This window comes from Acanthopagrus latus, chromosome 22 (genome assembly GCF_904848185.1).
Source record: "Acanthopagrus latus isolate v.2019 chromosome 22, fAcaLat1.1, whole genome shotgun sequence".
Classification (NCBI taxonomy): domain Eukaryota; kingdom Metazoa; phylum Chordata; class Actinopteri; order Spariformes; family Sparidae; genus Acanthopagrus; species Acanthopagrus latus.
The window spans coordinates 2,972,218-2,989,682 of record NC_051060.1 but is presented as its reverse complement, the minus strand read 5'-3'; the positions used below and the strand labels follow the sequence as shown (position 1 = coordinate 2,989,682).

At 40.2% G+C, this 17,465-nt stretch overlaps 2 protein-coding genes and 2 long non-coding RNA genes across 4 annotated transcripts; 2 read left to right on the top strand and 2 right to left on the bottom strand.

The window, feature by feature from the left end:
* Window positions 1-197: 197 nt before the first annotated feature.
* On the top strand, window positions 198-1,652 carry LOC119012201. The gene is made up of 2 exons (XR_005072394.1): window positions 198-1,127; window positions 1,246-1,652. It is a non-coding gene; the product is annotated as an uncharacterized LOC119012201 (long non-coding RNA).
* A 1,496-nt stretch (window positions 1,653-3,148) lies between these two features.
* On the bottom strand, window positions 3,149-9,402 carry smim8 (small integral membrane protein 8). Its single transcript, XM_037085783.1, has 2 exons — window positions 9,181-9,402; window positions 3,149-3,517 (listed from the first exon to the last, which is right to left on the bottom strand). The coding sequence occupies exons 1-2, from the start codon at window positions 9,307-9,309 to the stop codon at window positions 3,359-3,361; spliced, it is 288 nt and encodes a 95-aa protein (XP_036941678.1). The 5' UTR covers window positions 9,310-9,402; the 3' UTR covers window positions 3,149-3,358.
* A 1,212-nt stretch (window positions 9,403-10,614) lies between these two features.
* gjb7 (gap junction protein beta 7) lies at window positions 10,615-17,027 on the top strand. Its single transcript, XM_037085462.1, has 2 exons — window positions 10,615-11,722; window positions 16,189-17,027. Exon 2 carries the CDS (start codon window positions 16,204-16,206, stop codon window positions 16,990-16,992), a length of 789 nt encoding a protein of 262 aa, XP_036941357.1. The 5' UTR covers window positions 10,615-11,722; window positions 16,189-16,203; the 3' UTR covers window positions 16,993-17,027.
* LOC119012017 lies at window positions 11,681-14,010 on the bottom strand. The gene is made up of 3 exons (XR_005072331.1): window positions 13,889-14,010; window positions 13,641-13,712; window positions 11,681-11,774 (listed from the first exon to the last, which is right to left on the bottom strand). It is a non-coding gene; the product is annotated as an uncharacterized LOC119012017 (long non-coding RNA).
* Window positions 17,028-17,465: the final 438 nt, after the last annotated feature.

The window sequence follows — 17,465 nt, the reverse complement described above, 5'->3', positions numbered from 1 at the left end:
CTGTCCGAACGTCTAGTGAGAAATATTATACCCTATATAGTACACTCAAAGTATCCCACAATGCATCGCGAAAAGTAGTGCACACCTAGAGTCCTCTTTAGGACTCTATACACGCCAACCAATATTTACCATCATGCATTGCGCTAAGGACGAACGCATGGACGTTGCAATTCACGTTTCAACGGCGCGACATTAGTGACGTCATTAACGGCGCCAGAGTAGTGTCCGAAAGTGCGTTTTTATTTCTGCCATTGAGCTCATCTTTATAGTGCACTTTGTTGGATTCACTATGTAGTGACTACGGAGCAGGGATCGATACTGCGATATCTATACCTCAGATACCAGATCTTTATGCTCTAAAATCGATTCTCCAATCAAAATATCGATACTTTAGTAATTTGAGGTGATGTATATCATTAACAGGAACACAGTGGAAAGTAACTAAACTACTGAAATCTTGTCTAAATGATACGCGGTTGGTAGGAACTACTCTTTCTTCCGCCTGGGTAAGTGCGTAATGCGTAAGCGCATCCACGCTGCTCAGTCAGTCAGTCACTTGCTGTGTCCCAATTCAGGGTCTGCACACTTCGAGTGCGCATTTGAAGTGCGATTACGTCACTCTGCCGCGGCGAAGGGTGTCCCAATTCAAACGCCGTGTCTCAATTCAGGGGCAGCATCCTTCAAGGACCCATCCTTCGCCGCCAGCAAAGGCAGGGTCCTTCAGACAGACCTGCAGGCCGCGTCAGCCGGTTGTTAAATGAGACAATCTAGCCTTCGAAGCATTTCCTGGTTGCGTCACCAGATGTTCCCGCTTCTACCCGCATGTCACTATTTATGCAACCCAGGTCCGCGAAAGTGACAAGAAGAGTAAAGTTTGACTGTCAGACCTGTTTGAGTTGCAGGAATCCCAGATATCCCTTTTAATCCTTTTAAGAGGAGAAGCAGCTGGTGTATCTCGGGCTGAGAGGACCGTGGAGAGTTAAACCTGTTATTGATACCACAGTAATGTTATCAATATTATCATTATTAGCTAGCTAACAGTTTGGGGTAATTAACATACCGATACATAACGTTAATGCTGACATAAACTGCTGATCGCCACATGTGATTTTATTTTAATTTTAAAGGTATTGTATTTAAAAGGTTTAGTAGATAGTTTTGTTTGTTGTAATGTATAATTATTATTATTATTATTGTTATTATTATTGAATTATGATTCTTGCCTATTTCTTAAAACATTCTCAGTGACATGGCAGCCATGGATGGAGTCAGAACTGCAGACCCAGTTGATGGACGATGTGGTGGACAGAGGAGACTGGACTCCCAAACACCCTGAGTACCGACTCAGATGATGTCCCACTGACACCATCCAGCCCAGCAGCACTGCAGGGACTCCTGCTCAGCCTGTTACTGTCCATCACCTGTAACTGTTTTAATATTGTTTTTAATAATAATTGTTTTGTTAATAGTGAATAATAATCTGTAAATAGTTCTTTATGCTGTAATTTTGCAAATAGTTGTGAATGTTTAGAACTTAATAATGAAAGAAGACATTCAATCCATTGTTGTCCCTGAAAAGTAGCAGTTGATGCCGTTTGCTGTTGTAAATACTGAATAGACAACGTGTAACAATAAAACAATATTTTATTTCATGAATGATACAAAATGAACAATTATTAAGAAATAATTTAAAAAGAACCCATACATTAATTAAGTAACAGAAATTATGTAAGGATTGTCCTCTGGAGCAGAGAAGAGCCTCTCCATCCTCTCTGCAGCCTCAAGTCCTCCTTCATCCTCCCCGAAGCAAGAGAAAAGTTCAACACAAGATCACATTAACACAGGGATGCAAAGATTTACAAAAAAAAGTGACATCAGGACTGATAAATTGGCTATTTATTATTTATTATTATATAGTATTGCCTTACTTCCATCCAGCCAGAATGCACAATGAAATGTAAAAGATATATTATATAGATAGATAGATAGATAGATAGATAGATAGATAGATAGATAGATAGATAGATAGATAGATAGATAGATAGATAGATTGGGTCTATATTCGGGTTTTACTCCTTTGAACATCTAACGCCAGATATGTTAAACTTCAAGGTAAAATACGTTGGTAATGCTCAGCTTGATGCCTTTGGAAGTAAAACCTTAAAAGCTTCACTTTCAAACTTTAGACGTTCAGCGGTTGACTTATATCTTATTGTGTCTGTGGAGATGTTAGAGACTCGTTTTACATAAATGGACCAAAATGAACAGATTCAGATCAGGCTATGATCCTTGCTTTATTTCCAGACCGTAACACTGTAAAGTCTAATTTAAAAATCTCTCTCTCTCTCTCTCTCCCTCTCACTCACTCACTCATACATATATTGCTGTCTTAGAACCCTTTTGTCATAATGTATGGGTTAGTTTTAAATTATTTGTTCATAATTGTCATTAATGTTCATAGTTCAGTCTCAGTCTGTAGAGTAGACACAATGGCAGAGCGTAAACGGAGTCATGTTTGGAGCTACTTAAGCCCCACAAACAGCCAAGACGCAGTTTGTGATGTTTGTGGGAAAACGGTATGGAGTTGTGGCAAGACGACAAACCTTGTAGAACACCTCAGGTTAAACCACAATATTTTTAATGCTTCACTCTCACCCAACTATTTGGAAGCTTCATTCTCTTCAGATGAGACTTCAAAAAAAATTAAAGCCACCAATTCAGTTTGACCTTAGTTTTTCAACAAATCCCACATTTTCACAGTTTACAGATATTCTTGATATTATTCAAAGTTTTCACAGCTAGCAATCCGCATTTGGCTTCAGCTGGTCAACAGGGAGCATTAACAAAAGTTCTTCAGAACTTGCCTTCTCTAGTTTATACTGCTCCTCTGTAAAAGCTGACCAGGTTCTGGGTCTGTAATTTAACCTTCGTTCTCAGTGATGGTACTTCCACAGAACCTAATACTGATCACCTGCTCCACCAATGTAGACAGAGCATCTGCCTTTTTTTCCCCCCAAATTCAACAATGCTATTACAGGTGAAATGACATCGCTGGACTGGACAACTGTTTGTGTGTGTGCGGTTGTCTACGCTGCTCTGCTGACAGATATTGTGAATTTGCGCACGGTATTACCCATTAATCCATCAATTATTTTTTCATCAGTCTGTTTATTGAATGTCATTAATGGCCAAGTTACACACGTCATCTTCAGTCTGACCAACAGTCCAAAAACCAAAGAGCTTCAGTTTACAGTGACATAAGACTGAGAAGCAAGATGAGACAAAACTCAATCCAGACAGGTTTTAATTTACTCTGTCCTTATAGTGCAACACACACACTTAAGGGGTTCTTGTGCCTTCAGTCCCATTTGGAGGTCTTTCTCCTCATGTATCTTTCTCCTTCACTGTCGATGGCTTCGTATAACTGCTGGTCGTTTTCTTTGGTTGCATGCAGGTAGCCCAGGTAGCCCACACACAAGGTGATGGTCACCAGTCCAAACACCATCACTGGTTTATTCTGAAACACAGCACAGTCCCATGTCATCTGTCATTGTCAGACATGTCAGTGTCAGTGAGGGCTGCATTACAGTACAGGTTACTCAAAAACTGTGTAGTGTTGCTAATATCTATCTACAATTTTACAATATCACCAGATGTCAGTTTTCCACAACAGAGAGAGGTCGGTGCCACGGCTTCCTCGTTAACTGGGTCAGCGTGGACTGGATGAAGAGGCAGAGCTCCACTGTGGCCTCACACATACCAATACCGGCACCGGTAAACTGTTTGTTCACCAGTGCTGGGGCTCGTTACTCAAAAAAGTAATATATTACACATTAATCTCAAAAATAGTAATGCCTTACATTACGTGATTATTTCTTGAAGAGAGTAATTAGTTACATTACTAGTTACATTACTCGTTACCCATGTTGACAGTACCTTCTGGTTCTGTCGAAAAGAATTCATGTTGCTCCACGGTTCCTTAGCAACAAGTTTTGTGTGTGCATGCTGTCTCTGTAGGTGCTTCGTTAAGTTTGAGGTAGTGTGGGGGTCGGCAAGATGGCAGAGGGAGCAGACGCTGTAAACTGCTCTGAGTGGCAAAACCTTTAAAGTGTAAATACGGACTCAAAACTCATCTCTGTTCGATGTGAAAAATACTGAAGTCAAGTTAAAGCCGTTCAACTTCCAGTAAATAATCCCGGACATTTAACAACACAAAAGACCACATAGCTAAAGCTAATGTCAATGCTAAAGCTCGTGCTCTCTTACAACAGGTATACTGCGGTCCAGAGAAGATGGAGACAAACGCCAAAGGCACAAAAAACAAAAAAATATCTAACACTGCCTTCTAAGCCGCCAGCTCCACAGAAAAAACAAAAAGGAACAAAAAGGAGAGGAGAACAAGTTTGCAGGAGCCCGCGCTGAGGATGCTTCAAATGCTGCTATCTTGACTGCAAAGAAAAAAACAAAGAGTTGGGAATAGAAGTGAAACAACTCAAGAAGAAAAACACAGAGCGGGAAATGAGAGCTGCAGAGTTGGAGAGATACAAAAGATGATGGAATTGAAGACTAAATGGCCTGAATGAAGAAAAAAGAAAACACACGTCAGATCAGCAAGGACATCATTGGAAAGATTGTGCCACACTGGAAGGAGGACATGGACTTCATCATAGACCCTGTGCATCGTCTAGGACCATATAATGGCGACTGTCCTCGCCAGATCATCATGCAGTTCACTGGAAGACACTTCAGAGATGAACTTTGGCGTACTACCAAACATCGCTCAGTCGGCAAGGACCTCAACAGCCACTTTGCAGAAGATCTCACCAAAGAAGACACAGAGGCCCGAAAAGCTGTATGGCCAAAGGTTGAACAAGCAAGGAAGGCAGGTCTTAAGACTATGTTACGAGACCCCCATGCCTTCATCAATGGACAGAGTCACACCATGATCAAAGTAACATGGGATTTCTAATCCTACAAGCAAGTGAGTTTTGATAAGCAAATTGACATGCTTAAGGTTTTGCTACCATAATAGTATAGTATCCTTAAATAAAACCGTATTGTTTTTTTCTAAAACAGTTCAGTTAATTCATCTCAATTTTTGTTTGTTTTGAGTCATATGTTCCACTTAAAAAAATATATTTCTCTGATGTCTGTTAATGCAAAGGGTCTAAGAGACATGACCAAAAGAAAAAGCTTTTTTTCTTTTTGTAAAGGGAAAAATGCTAATATTATTATTATTTTATATTATATTATTTTTTATTTTATTTTATTTATTTTTTTTACAAGAAACGCATTCTAAGATAGAAGATATCACTTTCTGGTCTTAACAATGGGGAGATGAAGTTTATTTCAGGGGCGGCTGTAGCTCAGTGGGTAGAGCAGGTTGACTAGTGATCGAAAGATCTAGTTCAAATCCCGGCTCCGGGCAAGGCTGAGCTGCATGTCTAAGTGTCTTTGAGCAAGATACTGAACCCCACACTGCTCATCAGTGAGGGCCCTGTGATGAGCTGGCGACTTGTCCAGGGAGTACCCTGCCCTCGCCCTGACTGGCTCCAGCAGCAACACCCCGTGACAATGACATGACAAGTTTATTTCAGCCATTTCACTACTTCAAGATCAGCAGGGGTCACCATCCCACTAAAAAATGTCAAAGGTCAGGTTATCTCTAACATGGCAGATGTTAATGGTCACTGGCTAATGCTCATACTCACCCATGACAATTTCAGATTCATCAATATTTATTTATTTATCAAAATAAAAAATGTATTTGAACAAACTTACAATTAGATAATATGAAATCAACATACTCAACTGATAATGTTATAATAGGTGGTGCTCTTAACTTAGTCCATGATGAATTTTATTATAACCTACTAGATTCTCTGCAAGTCATCCAAACAACACCTTTATAAACTTCTGCAATGACCAAAGCTTAATGGATGCTTGGAGACATTTAAATTGAGAAATATTTAAATCCTCATGGTTCAACCCTGATTATAAATCCAGAACTGACCACTGGTTAATTGCAACCCACTTGCTCCTATGATATCAGCTCTGATATATCTGCTGCTCCACTTACTGATCATAGTGCTATCTTTCTATATGTGAAAGCTAAACCTAACAGTAGAACTTGTTCTAACAAATATTGGAAATTTAACTCGCCTACAACTTTGCCTAATTAAAAATAATGATTACTGTCAAAAGATTAAATCACTAATTACTGAAATTGTAAATTTGGAAGAACTAACACCCGTAAAAAAAGGGGAATTTCTTAAATATAAAATACGCCAATTTACCAGTTCATTTAGTAACTAGGACAACTAGTTTAGGAACTAGACATTATCAAACAATTAAATGTTTACTGCAATAAACTCAACCTTACTGAAGACGATAAACAGAAAATACTAAATCTTCAACCGAAACTGGATGAAATGTATATTCAAAGAGCACAAGGGGCTTTCATTAGGTCGAGAGCTAAATGGATAGAGGAGGGGGAAAAAACTCAGCATATTTTTGTGGTCTTGAAAAAAGGAGACAAGGAAAAAATAACATCAGTTCCTTGATGGTAAATGATATAGAAATCACAGAACCAAAATCAATCTCCTCCGAAATCCTCAAATTCTATAAACAGCTTTACAGCTCTAAATTCTCTAATGAAGACTGCCATACATTGTTTAAGGATACAGAAAAATATATTCCAAAAGTTGTAGATAACTTCAAACAAATATGTGATAGTCAAATAACAATTACTGAACTGGACAGCGTAATTGGCCACCTATCTCTTAACAAGGCACCGGATTCAGACGGACTCACAGGAGATGTTTATAGACATTTCTGGGAAGATATCAAAAAACTGCTACATCAAATATTGCTGGAAATATCTGAAACTTGTATACTTCCACCCACAATGAGACATGGGCTCATCATCTCAATTCCTAAACCCGACAAGACCCCAGATTTATAGAAAACAGAAGGCCTATTACTCTTAGAAACTCTCATTATAAATTACTCACCTACATTTTTACATTTGCAATTCATGACACAACTCTAAAAGACATCTGTAACATCCCGATCACGTCAGAAATTAAATACCTTGGAATACACCTTACAAAAGACCAAAAAACAAAGTCAATACTTGAATGTAAAAAAAATAAAATAAAAAAAAAATAGAGTAAAGCCAAATTAAACTCATGGCTCCAAAGAGACCTCAATGCTCGGCCGAATTTACCTAAATAAGATGGAATGTTTATCAAGGTGCATTTTTTTATTTGGAGAAACAAGCCACACTATATGAAAAAAGCAATGTGGTTAAAGAAATTAAAGATGGTGGTTTAAAAGTTACTGATTTTGATTGCCTCAATGGAACCTTAAAAATTAAGTGGCTGAAATCTTGGATCAAACATAGCAACTCATTCTGGTACTCCAAATTCCCTATTCAATAAGGTTGGAGGTTTAAAATGTCTTCTTATGACAGACTTCAATATCGATAAATTACTTATATCATTGTCAGGTTTCATAAACAAATTCTATTATATTGGAAAATGCAATATGTGCATAACTTTTCACCCCACACTACTATGCTTTGGAATAATAGGTATGTTTTATACCGAAATAAATCATTATATTATCAGGACTGGCATGAGAGGAATATATGGCCTGTAGTTGACTAAATGGATGCCACTGGTAATCTCTTAGATTATCAACAATTTTGCATTAAACATAAATTAAACCCCTCCCAATCAGACTTTATTAAATTACAACATTCACTTCTTCATGGATTTATATTTCTCACAAAAAACTGCCTCAGTGAAACATTGTTCCCCGGCAGACAAAACAAAAATAGTATCCTTCATAATTTTGATGATAAATCAATTGATAAACTAAGATCAATATACCTAACATTTCCTATGCCCCCCAAAATGAAAGAAACACACTCTAAAATTATGAACATTTATCCTTCTAAAGAATTAAGTAGACTATGCTTTAATATCAGTGACAATTTATGCACATTCTGTGAAAATGACATTGAAACCATGGACTATATCTTCTTCTCATGGTGATATACTACAAACATTCTGGCTTAACATTCACATTTGGAACAAACAAAAAATCGTTTTATTTCCAGCTGCTATCTCTAGAGATGATGTCACTTTTGGTATGATCTTGTAAAACAAAAATGATGAATTCTGTTGCAATGTAATCCTTTGTCTAGCCAAATTTTTCATCCACGAGTAATGAAGTCATCCCCCCAAATTTATTGTCTTGATAAATGAATTGTAATTGTACATGAAAGCTCTAAAACTTCTAACAGAAATAAAGGCACAGATATTATGATAACTTGAAGAGTTTTCCCACAGAAATAGATGGTTAGAATTTGAAACCCCCCTTATGAAATCAATGTTTATTCCATTTAATATGTTCATTTTAATTTTATTTCAGTTGCTCTGAAAGTATTATATTGAAGCACTAATGTATATGTTCTTGTGAGTTGACTTTCACTAATGTTGTCTGATGTTCACCTGGCATTATCTTTACACTTGCGCAATGTGTGTACTATGAAAACGTGCCAGACTTGTTTATTTTCGTGCTCTTTCAATAAAGCATGAGGAAATAATTAAATTAAATTAATTTAAAAAAGAAAACAAGTTTGAGGTAGTGTTAGCAGCGGTGGAGAGAAGTTTCCATCACGGGCAAACTGTGCTCCTTACAGTCATGTTATTTTTCTTACGTTCAATAAATTCAAAGTAATGTCTGTCTCTCCAACCGTCAAAAGTGGTTGTACGGGAGGTCTTCAGGCAAGTCGAACGCTGCAGCATATTCTGTTGAATGTTGTTGACGCTGCCATACCTTGTGCCAAACTCCATCCAATCACTGTTCCATTACTGACGGCCCTCGGCCCCCCTTTATCCCAGCCCGTCGTGTGTGATGCTAGCGACTATGCTGTTACAATTGATTAACCTAGCAATGCAACGTAAGCAACGAGCTTGGCGAACTGTAATGTGATAACTACATTCAGAACAGTAATGCCTTACACTTCTCGTTACTGAAAAAGGTTTTTAAAAAAAAAAAAAAGTGTGATTACACCCAACACTGGTGTTCACATGTCTCTACGTTTCTGTCAGGCTATGTGTGTGTGTGTGTGTGTGTGTGTCTGTGTGTGTGTGTGCGCGCGCCTCTCACAGGTCTAATGAAGAGTTCGGGGTTGACAGCTCGGAACAGTGTGGTGGTTTGAGCGCCCCGCAGCCCCGGTGTCCTGTAGCCTTTGTCTCCGGGACCCTCCTTCCCTCTCCTGACCCCTTTCTCCGACATGCCCGGTCAATGCTCAGTGGACTGACATATACTGACAGACTGACGTCTGTTCCTCTGTCGCCATAGTGGAGAATCAACGACGGCTGCGACATAGGATAAGAAGAGGGACCAGAGATCAGACAGGCCACAGCGCCCCCAATGGTCACCGGAGGGGGTTTGTCGTTCACTGGGCTATATATATATATATATATATATATATATATATATATATATATATATATATATATATATATATATATATATATATATATATATATACAACATTAATATTTCAAATATAACCAGCAGCCTTTTTGATTTAGTAACATAGGCAGGAGTAACTTATTACTGTCCCAGAATAGGACGAACCTCAGGTGCCAGCTCAGTTCACAACAGCACTCGTAGTCCCTCCTCCTCTATTCCTCCATCCTTGCCTGGTTTGGATTGGCCACCAACCAAGACAGGAAACGACACAGAGGACAGTCAGGATCCATGGACTTGCCCTCCATTCAGAGCTGATGTCCCCACAGTCCATCCCCACTTTAATAAAGTGTTAGAAGAACAGATACTAGCTGAGTCAATCCATTTCATTTTTCATTTAAGGGTAGCTCAATATGTAAAGTGAATAATGGATGGTAATAGAAAACATCGTGAAAAGGTAATAATTACATGTGAGGTTAATACATTTTGCTACAACACTGGACATAGTCACACAGACAACACCAACACACCCTCTGTCACAGATCATCATTCACTTCATTCAGTCTACAGAAACATCTGATGTGTGTATAGAAATGATAAAGCCTGCTGATACTCAGTGTTGCTTTAGTACACCAATTGTTTCACCTGCCTGCATGTATAACAGTTATTTGTTCATATCTTCACCTGTCTTTGTCCTTGTTTAGCATAATGCATATTTCTTCCTCTACTATTTCTACATGAAGGGTTTACAGTTTGTCTTTGCTGTCAATATTACACAGTTTAACACACAGATTACTGGTATGTGTGCATTTACTTTTTGCACACATGCCATACCATTTACTTAAAAACTGAAATAGTCCCCAGTCAATGCACTGCTTCCCATGTGAGTCATGTTTGTTGAAATCTTTTGAGACCAGTTATTAGGAATGACAGAGACTTCTGTATCAAAAAACTGACCTGTCTTTATGACTCTCTTTTCTTTCAGATGCATGTCTTGAGTAGTAACCAGTGAGCCACACACGAGTGGTCAGAAAATGTTGGTTTGGGATTTGTTGACAGTAACACAATCACAGGATGATACCATCTTTGTCCATGACAACATAAGCTGCATGCAGCTGTGCAAAAAAATAAATAAATAAAAATACAGAAACAGTGTTTTCAGATGTTTACCTCCCAGTTAATATGGTTCCTTTGTTCGGGCAGCTGAGTACAGGTGGTTTTATGTGAGTACTGTCAGACTTGGGCAGAAAAAGAGGACTCAGATGCAGGTTTTATTTTCTGAGTAGCAACTCTGCAGACAGAATGATAACTAAACAGGCTATGAAAAACTTTAAGTCCGAAGGACAAGACAAGGAGAGACGAACACAAAAATAACAAAAGGCGCTCCTGAAGGAGGAAAAGGCTACACTGATCTTAAGAATATGAACTATGAAAATTTAACAAACAACTCCATTCATTTATTTAGATTTAACAGACGAAAGATAAAAACCTTATAAACTAACCTCTGTAATCACAAAGGAGACTTGACTTTTTCAGTGTGCTACAGCCTGATCCCAGTTTAGTCCCACAGTGCCTCTAAGTGGTTGGAACAGCCTACTGCAAACATCCTAGTCTCCTGATAGAATCTAATTTCATACCGTGCAAATATAATGACACCTACTACAGACTGACAACAACAGACAGGCTGCTGATGTTCTCTGAACTGAACACTTTGACTGATTATTATAACAACAGTTCAGGAACATCAGGACCATGAGAGCAGTCCTCTGTAGACTCTGGGATCAGTGTAAACAGCAGAGTAATGTGATCGGATGCTCATCAAAGTTACATGAGTTGGTCGAGATGGGAGAGTGTCTGACGCTGTGTGTACGTATCTCCTCCCCCATGCTGAGCCTGAACAGGACAGGCAGCATGTATTATTTGCATTTGGCAGCTCCATGGTGATCCTGTCTGTGTACACACACACACACACACACACACACACACACACACACACACACACACACACACACACACACTTCACAGTAACATCACAACAAAGCAGAGAGTTTGATCGAGCTGATATCAGTTGCCCTGCTGCTTGTACTGTGTGTGGTTGGAGGAGGTGTGGCACAGAGCTGAGGCCTGCAGGTGCGCAGCAGACGACAGGCAGCACAGCTTCGACACCACCTGAGAGGAGACCCACCCAGCAGCACCTGCTGTCACTGAGAGGACACCGGCACTGGCACCAACGGTAAGTTCCTTAAAGCAAACTCTCCAAAGCCTTTCAGGAATGATTAAACCTTCTAGGAGAATGATGAGAACAGATTGTAACTGTGAGCTGATGTATCATGATCTGTCATCACAACATCAAACTATTCAAATGTTGGCTGCTTCAGAATCATTGTTGAAAATATACCCTGTATTTTTTGTAGAATATGATAGGAAAACTACTGTTTTAAAGGTTGCAGCAGTCAGCTCTGAGACAATTTTATTTTGAACTCAGTATCATTTATTGTGATATACAAAGGAATATTATTGGACCATGTCGACACCACTTTTCATATAACCAGCCTGCCAGTCATGGACAGATTCTGTCACCTGAAAAGATTTTTTGAAAACATTTTGACACGATGGTGTCAGAATAATGGACATGTGATAAAGTATCAAACAGTCCATCTGAACATCCTGGTCCTGTCACACAGTCTGATGGGTCTTTTCTTTGCACTAAGCAGAATTTGTAACCCTGAAAAGTGTGTGCTGAACAAGCAGCTGCCCAGGAGCCTGCAGTGATCATTTGCATTTGAAGGCAGTCCATCACTACAAGTGATTTTTTGTGACCTCAGATCTGGTGGAAAAAAAAATCCTATTTTTTCCATCTGAGAAAGCATGTGAAAACATGTGAAATCCTTTTTTTTACATGTTTTTTCTGTGTAAAAAAGTTTTGTCTGTTTTTATTTTTACTCAGTTTCACAAGTGGTACTTGTGCAAAAAATGTACTTGTTTTCCAAACAGAAAAAAAGTGAAAATCTTTTTTTTGTCCTGAAATTCTTTTTTTATCGGAGACACTGTCAGTGGAATGCTGATTCAACAGTTATATACCGATTCCTATACTGGTATACCAATCCTTGGAATGGTATGCCTCTATCATTCTGCTGGTATTCCGCTGATACATGATAGTATGTGCCACTTGAGACTGTTATACCAGTGAAAGACTGTTATAAATGACTCAAAGCTAATGAAGGAGCTAACCGTAGTCAACATGGCTAATGTTAGCCCAGCCACCTCAGCCAGTCAGACTAATCAAAAACAGAAACTCTGAGCCAACCAACCAAAAAATACTTACTGTCAGGTTTTCTTTACCAAGAGCACAATAATGCAGTACTTTGTATAAAATCTATGTTGCGGAACATTAACCATTGTGGCATATTATGTATCATGTTAACTGTACATTTTCGCAAGCATCCTGTCCTCCACCAGCTCCTTTATGAGTTTATACAGTCTGTTGGCATCCTTCACTTTGATGCCCGTACCCCAGGACACCATAGCGAAGAAGATGGTGCTCGCAACAACAGACTTGAATTTTGAATGACCACAATAAGCTGCTAATAAAGAAAAACATGAATCAATCAAAAAGAGGTATATCCACATTTAACCATCATGATACCCAAAGGCTTATACCACTGGATTAGTTGGTATATTAATGACCAAAGGCTAATACGCTGGATCATAATAATCACAATAAGCCAAGTAAGTAAGTAAGACACTAAACAGTTAAACTACCATTTGTCAGAAAATAGCCATTGTATATGCCAGTCATCTTTTTTCTCTATCAGTGGCTTATTCCAGCAACAATGGTTAATGTTCTGCGATGTAGATTTTATATGAAGTACTGCATTTTTGTGTTCTCCTGATAAAGAACACCTGTCAGAAAGTTATGTTTGGTTGGTTGGCTAAATGTTTGTTTGTTGTTCGAACAACATGTTTATTTTAATTGTACTCTTCCTCATTGATCATTATGTGAGAAAATAATTTGTGTTAGAATTTCTGTCATCTATACATATTTCATTTTCTTTTTTGTAATGGTAAAAATAGCAAGAGAGATGGAGAACTCCTCACAGACTCCCTGAAATGATGCTACCTGGCATGTCATTGAACACAATGTTGCTCACCTTCTTCACTGGGACAGGGAGGGGGACAGGTATGGGGAGACTGAGGTGCTGCTGACTCATCTGTTGTTAAATCTGCTAAAAGGTGCAGGGACACTGATTTATTATGAATATCTTTCTAAACGTTTCCCTGCACTGCACTGAAATGTTGATGAAATGTAGGCTAACACTAGTCTGTAGCTAGCTAGCTTATTTTGCTATGGACATCAAGCCAACAGGTTAATACTACTCACAGACTATAGGCTACCCACCTTTCTTGGTGAAAAACTGGGTTACAGATTGACACCCTTTCCTTTGTCTTTCCTCTCTCTCCTTTTTTGAAAACAGCTTTTGATTTAGGCGATGTGCATTTACATGACACTCAAGAAAACCGAATTACTGGGATAGCCCGACTATGATCGGATCTTTAAGATGCATGTATACACTTTAGTCTGACTTAAATCGGACCAGATCGGATTTCTCTCATAGTCGAATTAAAGCACCCAGATTATTCGATTGATAGACGCATTACTCCTGCATGTATACGTTCCAGCGGATCGGATGAGACATGAGTAACTGCAGCCAAAGATGGCACTGGAGGAGGGGCGTGGTGAAACAAATGGGTGTGGGAAAGCCCAGTAACATCACAAGTGGGCGTGCCATAACACGGATGTTTTATGCCATTGCACTCAGTTGGTAGTATAGCTCAATTGTTACAGGTGCGGGATGGGGACGCACACACTTGTGATTAAACTCCCACTGATGCCGACTTATCATGTTAATTTTTATTTTGAAATATTAATAATTGATATGGACCGAGTGGTGTCACTCTATGTGGCCAGGGGAGGCTGCACTATGTACGGGCACACACGTCTAGATGATCCCTCCTTGAAACCTGAACATGTCGGAAATTCATGATTTTGACCGACTGATTGTCATCTTCCAAGCCCGGGGAGGCTGCACTATGCGAGGGCACACACGTACAGACGATTCCCCCTTGAAACCCAAACATGTCTGAAAATCATGATTTTGACCGACTGGTTGTCATCTTCCAAGCCCGGGGAGGCTGCACTATGTGTGGACACACATCTCCAGACGAACCCCGCTTGAAATCCAGGAGACAGAGTTTGTAGGAGTGGCTGCAGCTGGATAGTATTGTTCGATCTAGGTTTTACCACGCCCACTTGTGATGTCGCTGGGTTTTCCCACGCTCATTGGTTTTACCATGCTTATCCTCCAGCGCCATCTTTGCCTGCAGTTACCCATACTTGGATCGGATCGGATTTTGCATTCCACGCAGGCGCGAGATTTTTTCCCCAGGGCCGTGAGCCAGAAGTAGACAGACAGCAGCATCTTTCCTCCGAAATGACTGCAAGAAAGAGCACCATTGTGCACCTAGTTTGTGTAATTATCATGTACACCATATACGAAATGTAAAAAGATGTAGATTTGTCTCACTCTCAACACGCCATCTTTGTTGTATGCCGAGGCAGCTGGTCACGTAAACAGATCAGCCAGAGGTGTCTCTGTTACCACTAGTTGAAATGGGTACAGCGCCAACTATAGCGTACCGGGGTATGACATGCTCCGGCCCAATAATCCAATTTTCTCACCAGCATGTATACTCAAATAAGCTGTCCGATGGAGTAGCATAGTCGAACTATGGTTGTAATTTAGTTTTGTTTTTTGTACCCATTTTTTGGGGGGCTTGTCAGTCAGGAATTCAGGAAGTCCTTGGAATTGTCATAACTTTTCTCCCCTATATGGTGCCCCTGGGTCTAACCTTCCAACTCAGGAGTGTCTGACATCTATCAAGTGAGGTAGAGAATGCTACAGCCTCCATATGATGAGCTGTTATCGATGTCACCTGCTGGACTACACCAAACAGCACAGTCAGTGGGTCCATATTATACATTTATGAGAAGGTTTTCAATATCAGTGTCCAGTGAGGTCAGTTTGGCACATAACAGAACATATGACAAGGCTGGCTGAGACCTGACTACACCTGATCCAGGTTGGGTCTAAATCCAGGGTAGATACATGTGACCTGTGCTAGACCTGAAAATAAAATAACCTGTGTCTCATATTTGTATCAGATACAGTGATTCCCAACTCTCATGATAGAAGCACTCATGGCTCCACTGATCAGGACCAAAGTCCAATACAATAAATAATAAGATGACACACACTTACATTCTTGATGTGATTTCTGGAATGTAATCGTCACCCTGAACCTGAAAATTCTGTTAACCTGAAAACCCGTGTTACGGGCTCTGGCATTTTGGTCCAAACGATGAAGCTGTCAGACCCCAGTTCACACCACACGCACTCAAACACTCAGGCACGCATGCACACACACAGACTCACTTTACATTACACATGCTGCCTCTGTCAAATCTAAATCTGTTGAATTATATTCATAATGTCTATGAACATGATAATATGGAATGTCTAAAGATCAGCGGCTGGTACAGTATGTGTAAAATCAGTAATTTGAAGTAAAAGATAAGAACACACTCAACTTCTCTCAGATATCTGCTGTACTGTGTTCTGTTGGTTTGTTCCCTGACAGCATACTCAGAGGAAGATGAACTGGGGCTTCCTGGAGAACGTTCTCAGTGGGGTCAACAAGTATTCGACAGTGATCGGCCGCATCTGGCTCTCTGTGGTCTTCCTCTTCAGGATCCTGGTGTACGTGGCGGCAGCCGAGCAGGTGTGGAAGGATGAGCAGAAAGATTTTGTGTGCAACACCGAGCAGCCCGGCTGTGAGAACGCCTGCTTCGACCATTTCTTTCCCATCTCGCAGGTGCGCCTCTGGGCACTGCAGCTCATTGTGGTGTCCACCCCGTCCCTGCTGGTGGCCCTGCATGTGGCCTACAGAGAGCATCGGGAGGCCAAATACAAGAAGAAACTGTACAAAGACAAAGGGAGCATTGATGGAGGTCTGTTCTGCACCTACACCATCAGCTTGGTGTTCAAGACAGCCTTCGAGGTGGGCTCCCTGCTCGCTTTCTACTTCCTGTACAGTGGCTTCGGGGTGCCCATACTGCTCCGCTGCAGCCAGAGTCCCTGTCCCAACACCGTGGACTGTTACATAAGCAAAGCCACAGAGAAGAAAATCTTCCTCTACATCATGGGCTGTACCTCCATCCTTTGTATCGCTCTCAATGTGCTGGAGCTCATGTACATTGTATGGAAGCAGCTGTGGAAATGTTTCCACAGGCGCTACGTTCATGTAAAAGACAAGTCTTTCGGCCAAGACCAGCCACTTGTTTCCATCGTCAACAAGTTTGTCTCTGCCGAGGCCACAGCCAACACAGAGGACAGCAACACACAACCTGCATCCACAGTTGAAAACCAACCCCGCCAGTCCTAGAGGACTCATGTTCCCAGCTCAGAATGAAACCACAGGAAAACCTGCCGTACCTGACCAACCACCCCAGACACGGATTACAATGGCACCTTTAACAACCTGCGCAAGGCGAAAAGATTTCATGGTACAATTTTTGGCCTGAATTGAGAAAAGCTGAGATATCATGTCTGAGTGTGAACAGACTGTAGTTACAGATGTTAATGACCAGTCAAATCACTCCTGACTGATGAAGTCTGATCTGTGTCCTCTGTAGAAGCTTTAACTGTTCCCTTTCCTGCTAAATGCACTCATGAATCTCATTGAACTCATCATCAGGGCACACTAGTGAGCCTGTGAAAACCTGTGGCTCTGGAGGAGCTTTGTCAAGTCATAGATAATAACCCTGATCATGCCAAAGTGATGTCATGGCTTAGAAACAATACATTTTAATGCTACTTTTTTAATCTGTTACTGTATTTACTATGGAAAGTTTAATC

Coding starts and splice junctions, on each gene's coding strand:
- smim8 (XM_037085783.1), bottom strand. CDS start 9,309: ATGTCGGAGAAAGGGGTCAGGAGAGGGAAGGAGGGTCCCGGAGACAAA. Junction 3,518..9,180: donor CCGAACTCTTCATTAGACCT/GTGAGAGGCGCG, acceptor GCTGTGTTTCAG/AATAAACCAGTGATGGTGTT.
- gjb7 (XM_037085462.1), top strand. CDS start 16,204: ATGAACTGGGGCTTCCTGGAGAACGTTCTCAGTGGGGTCAACAAGTAT.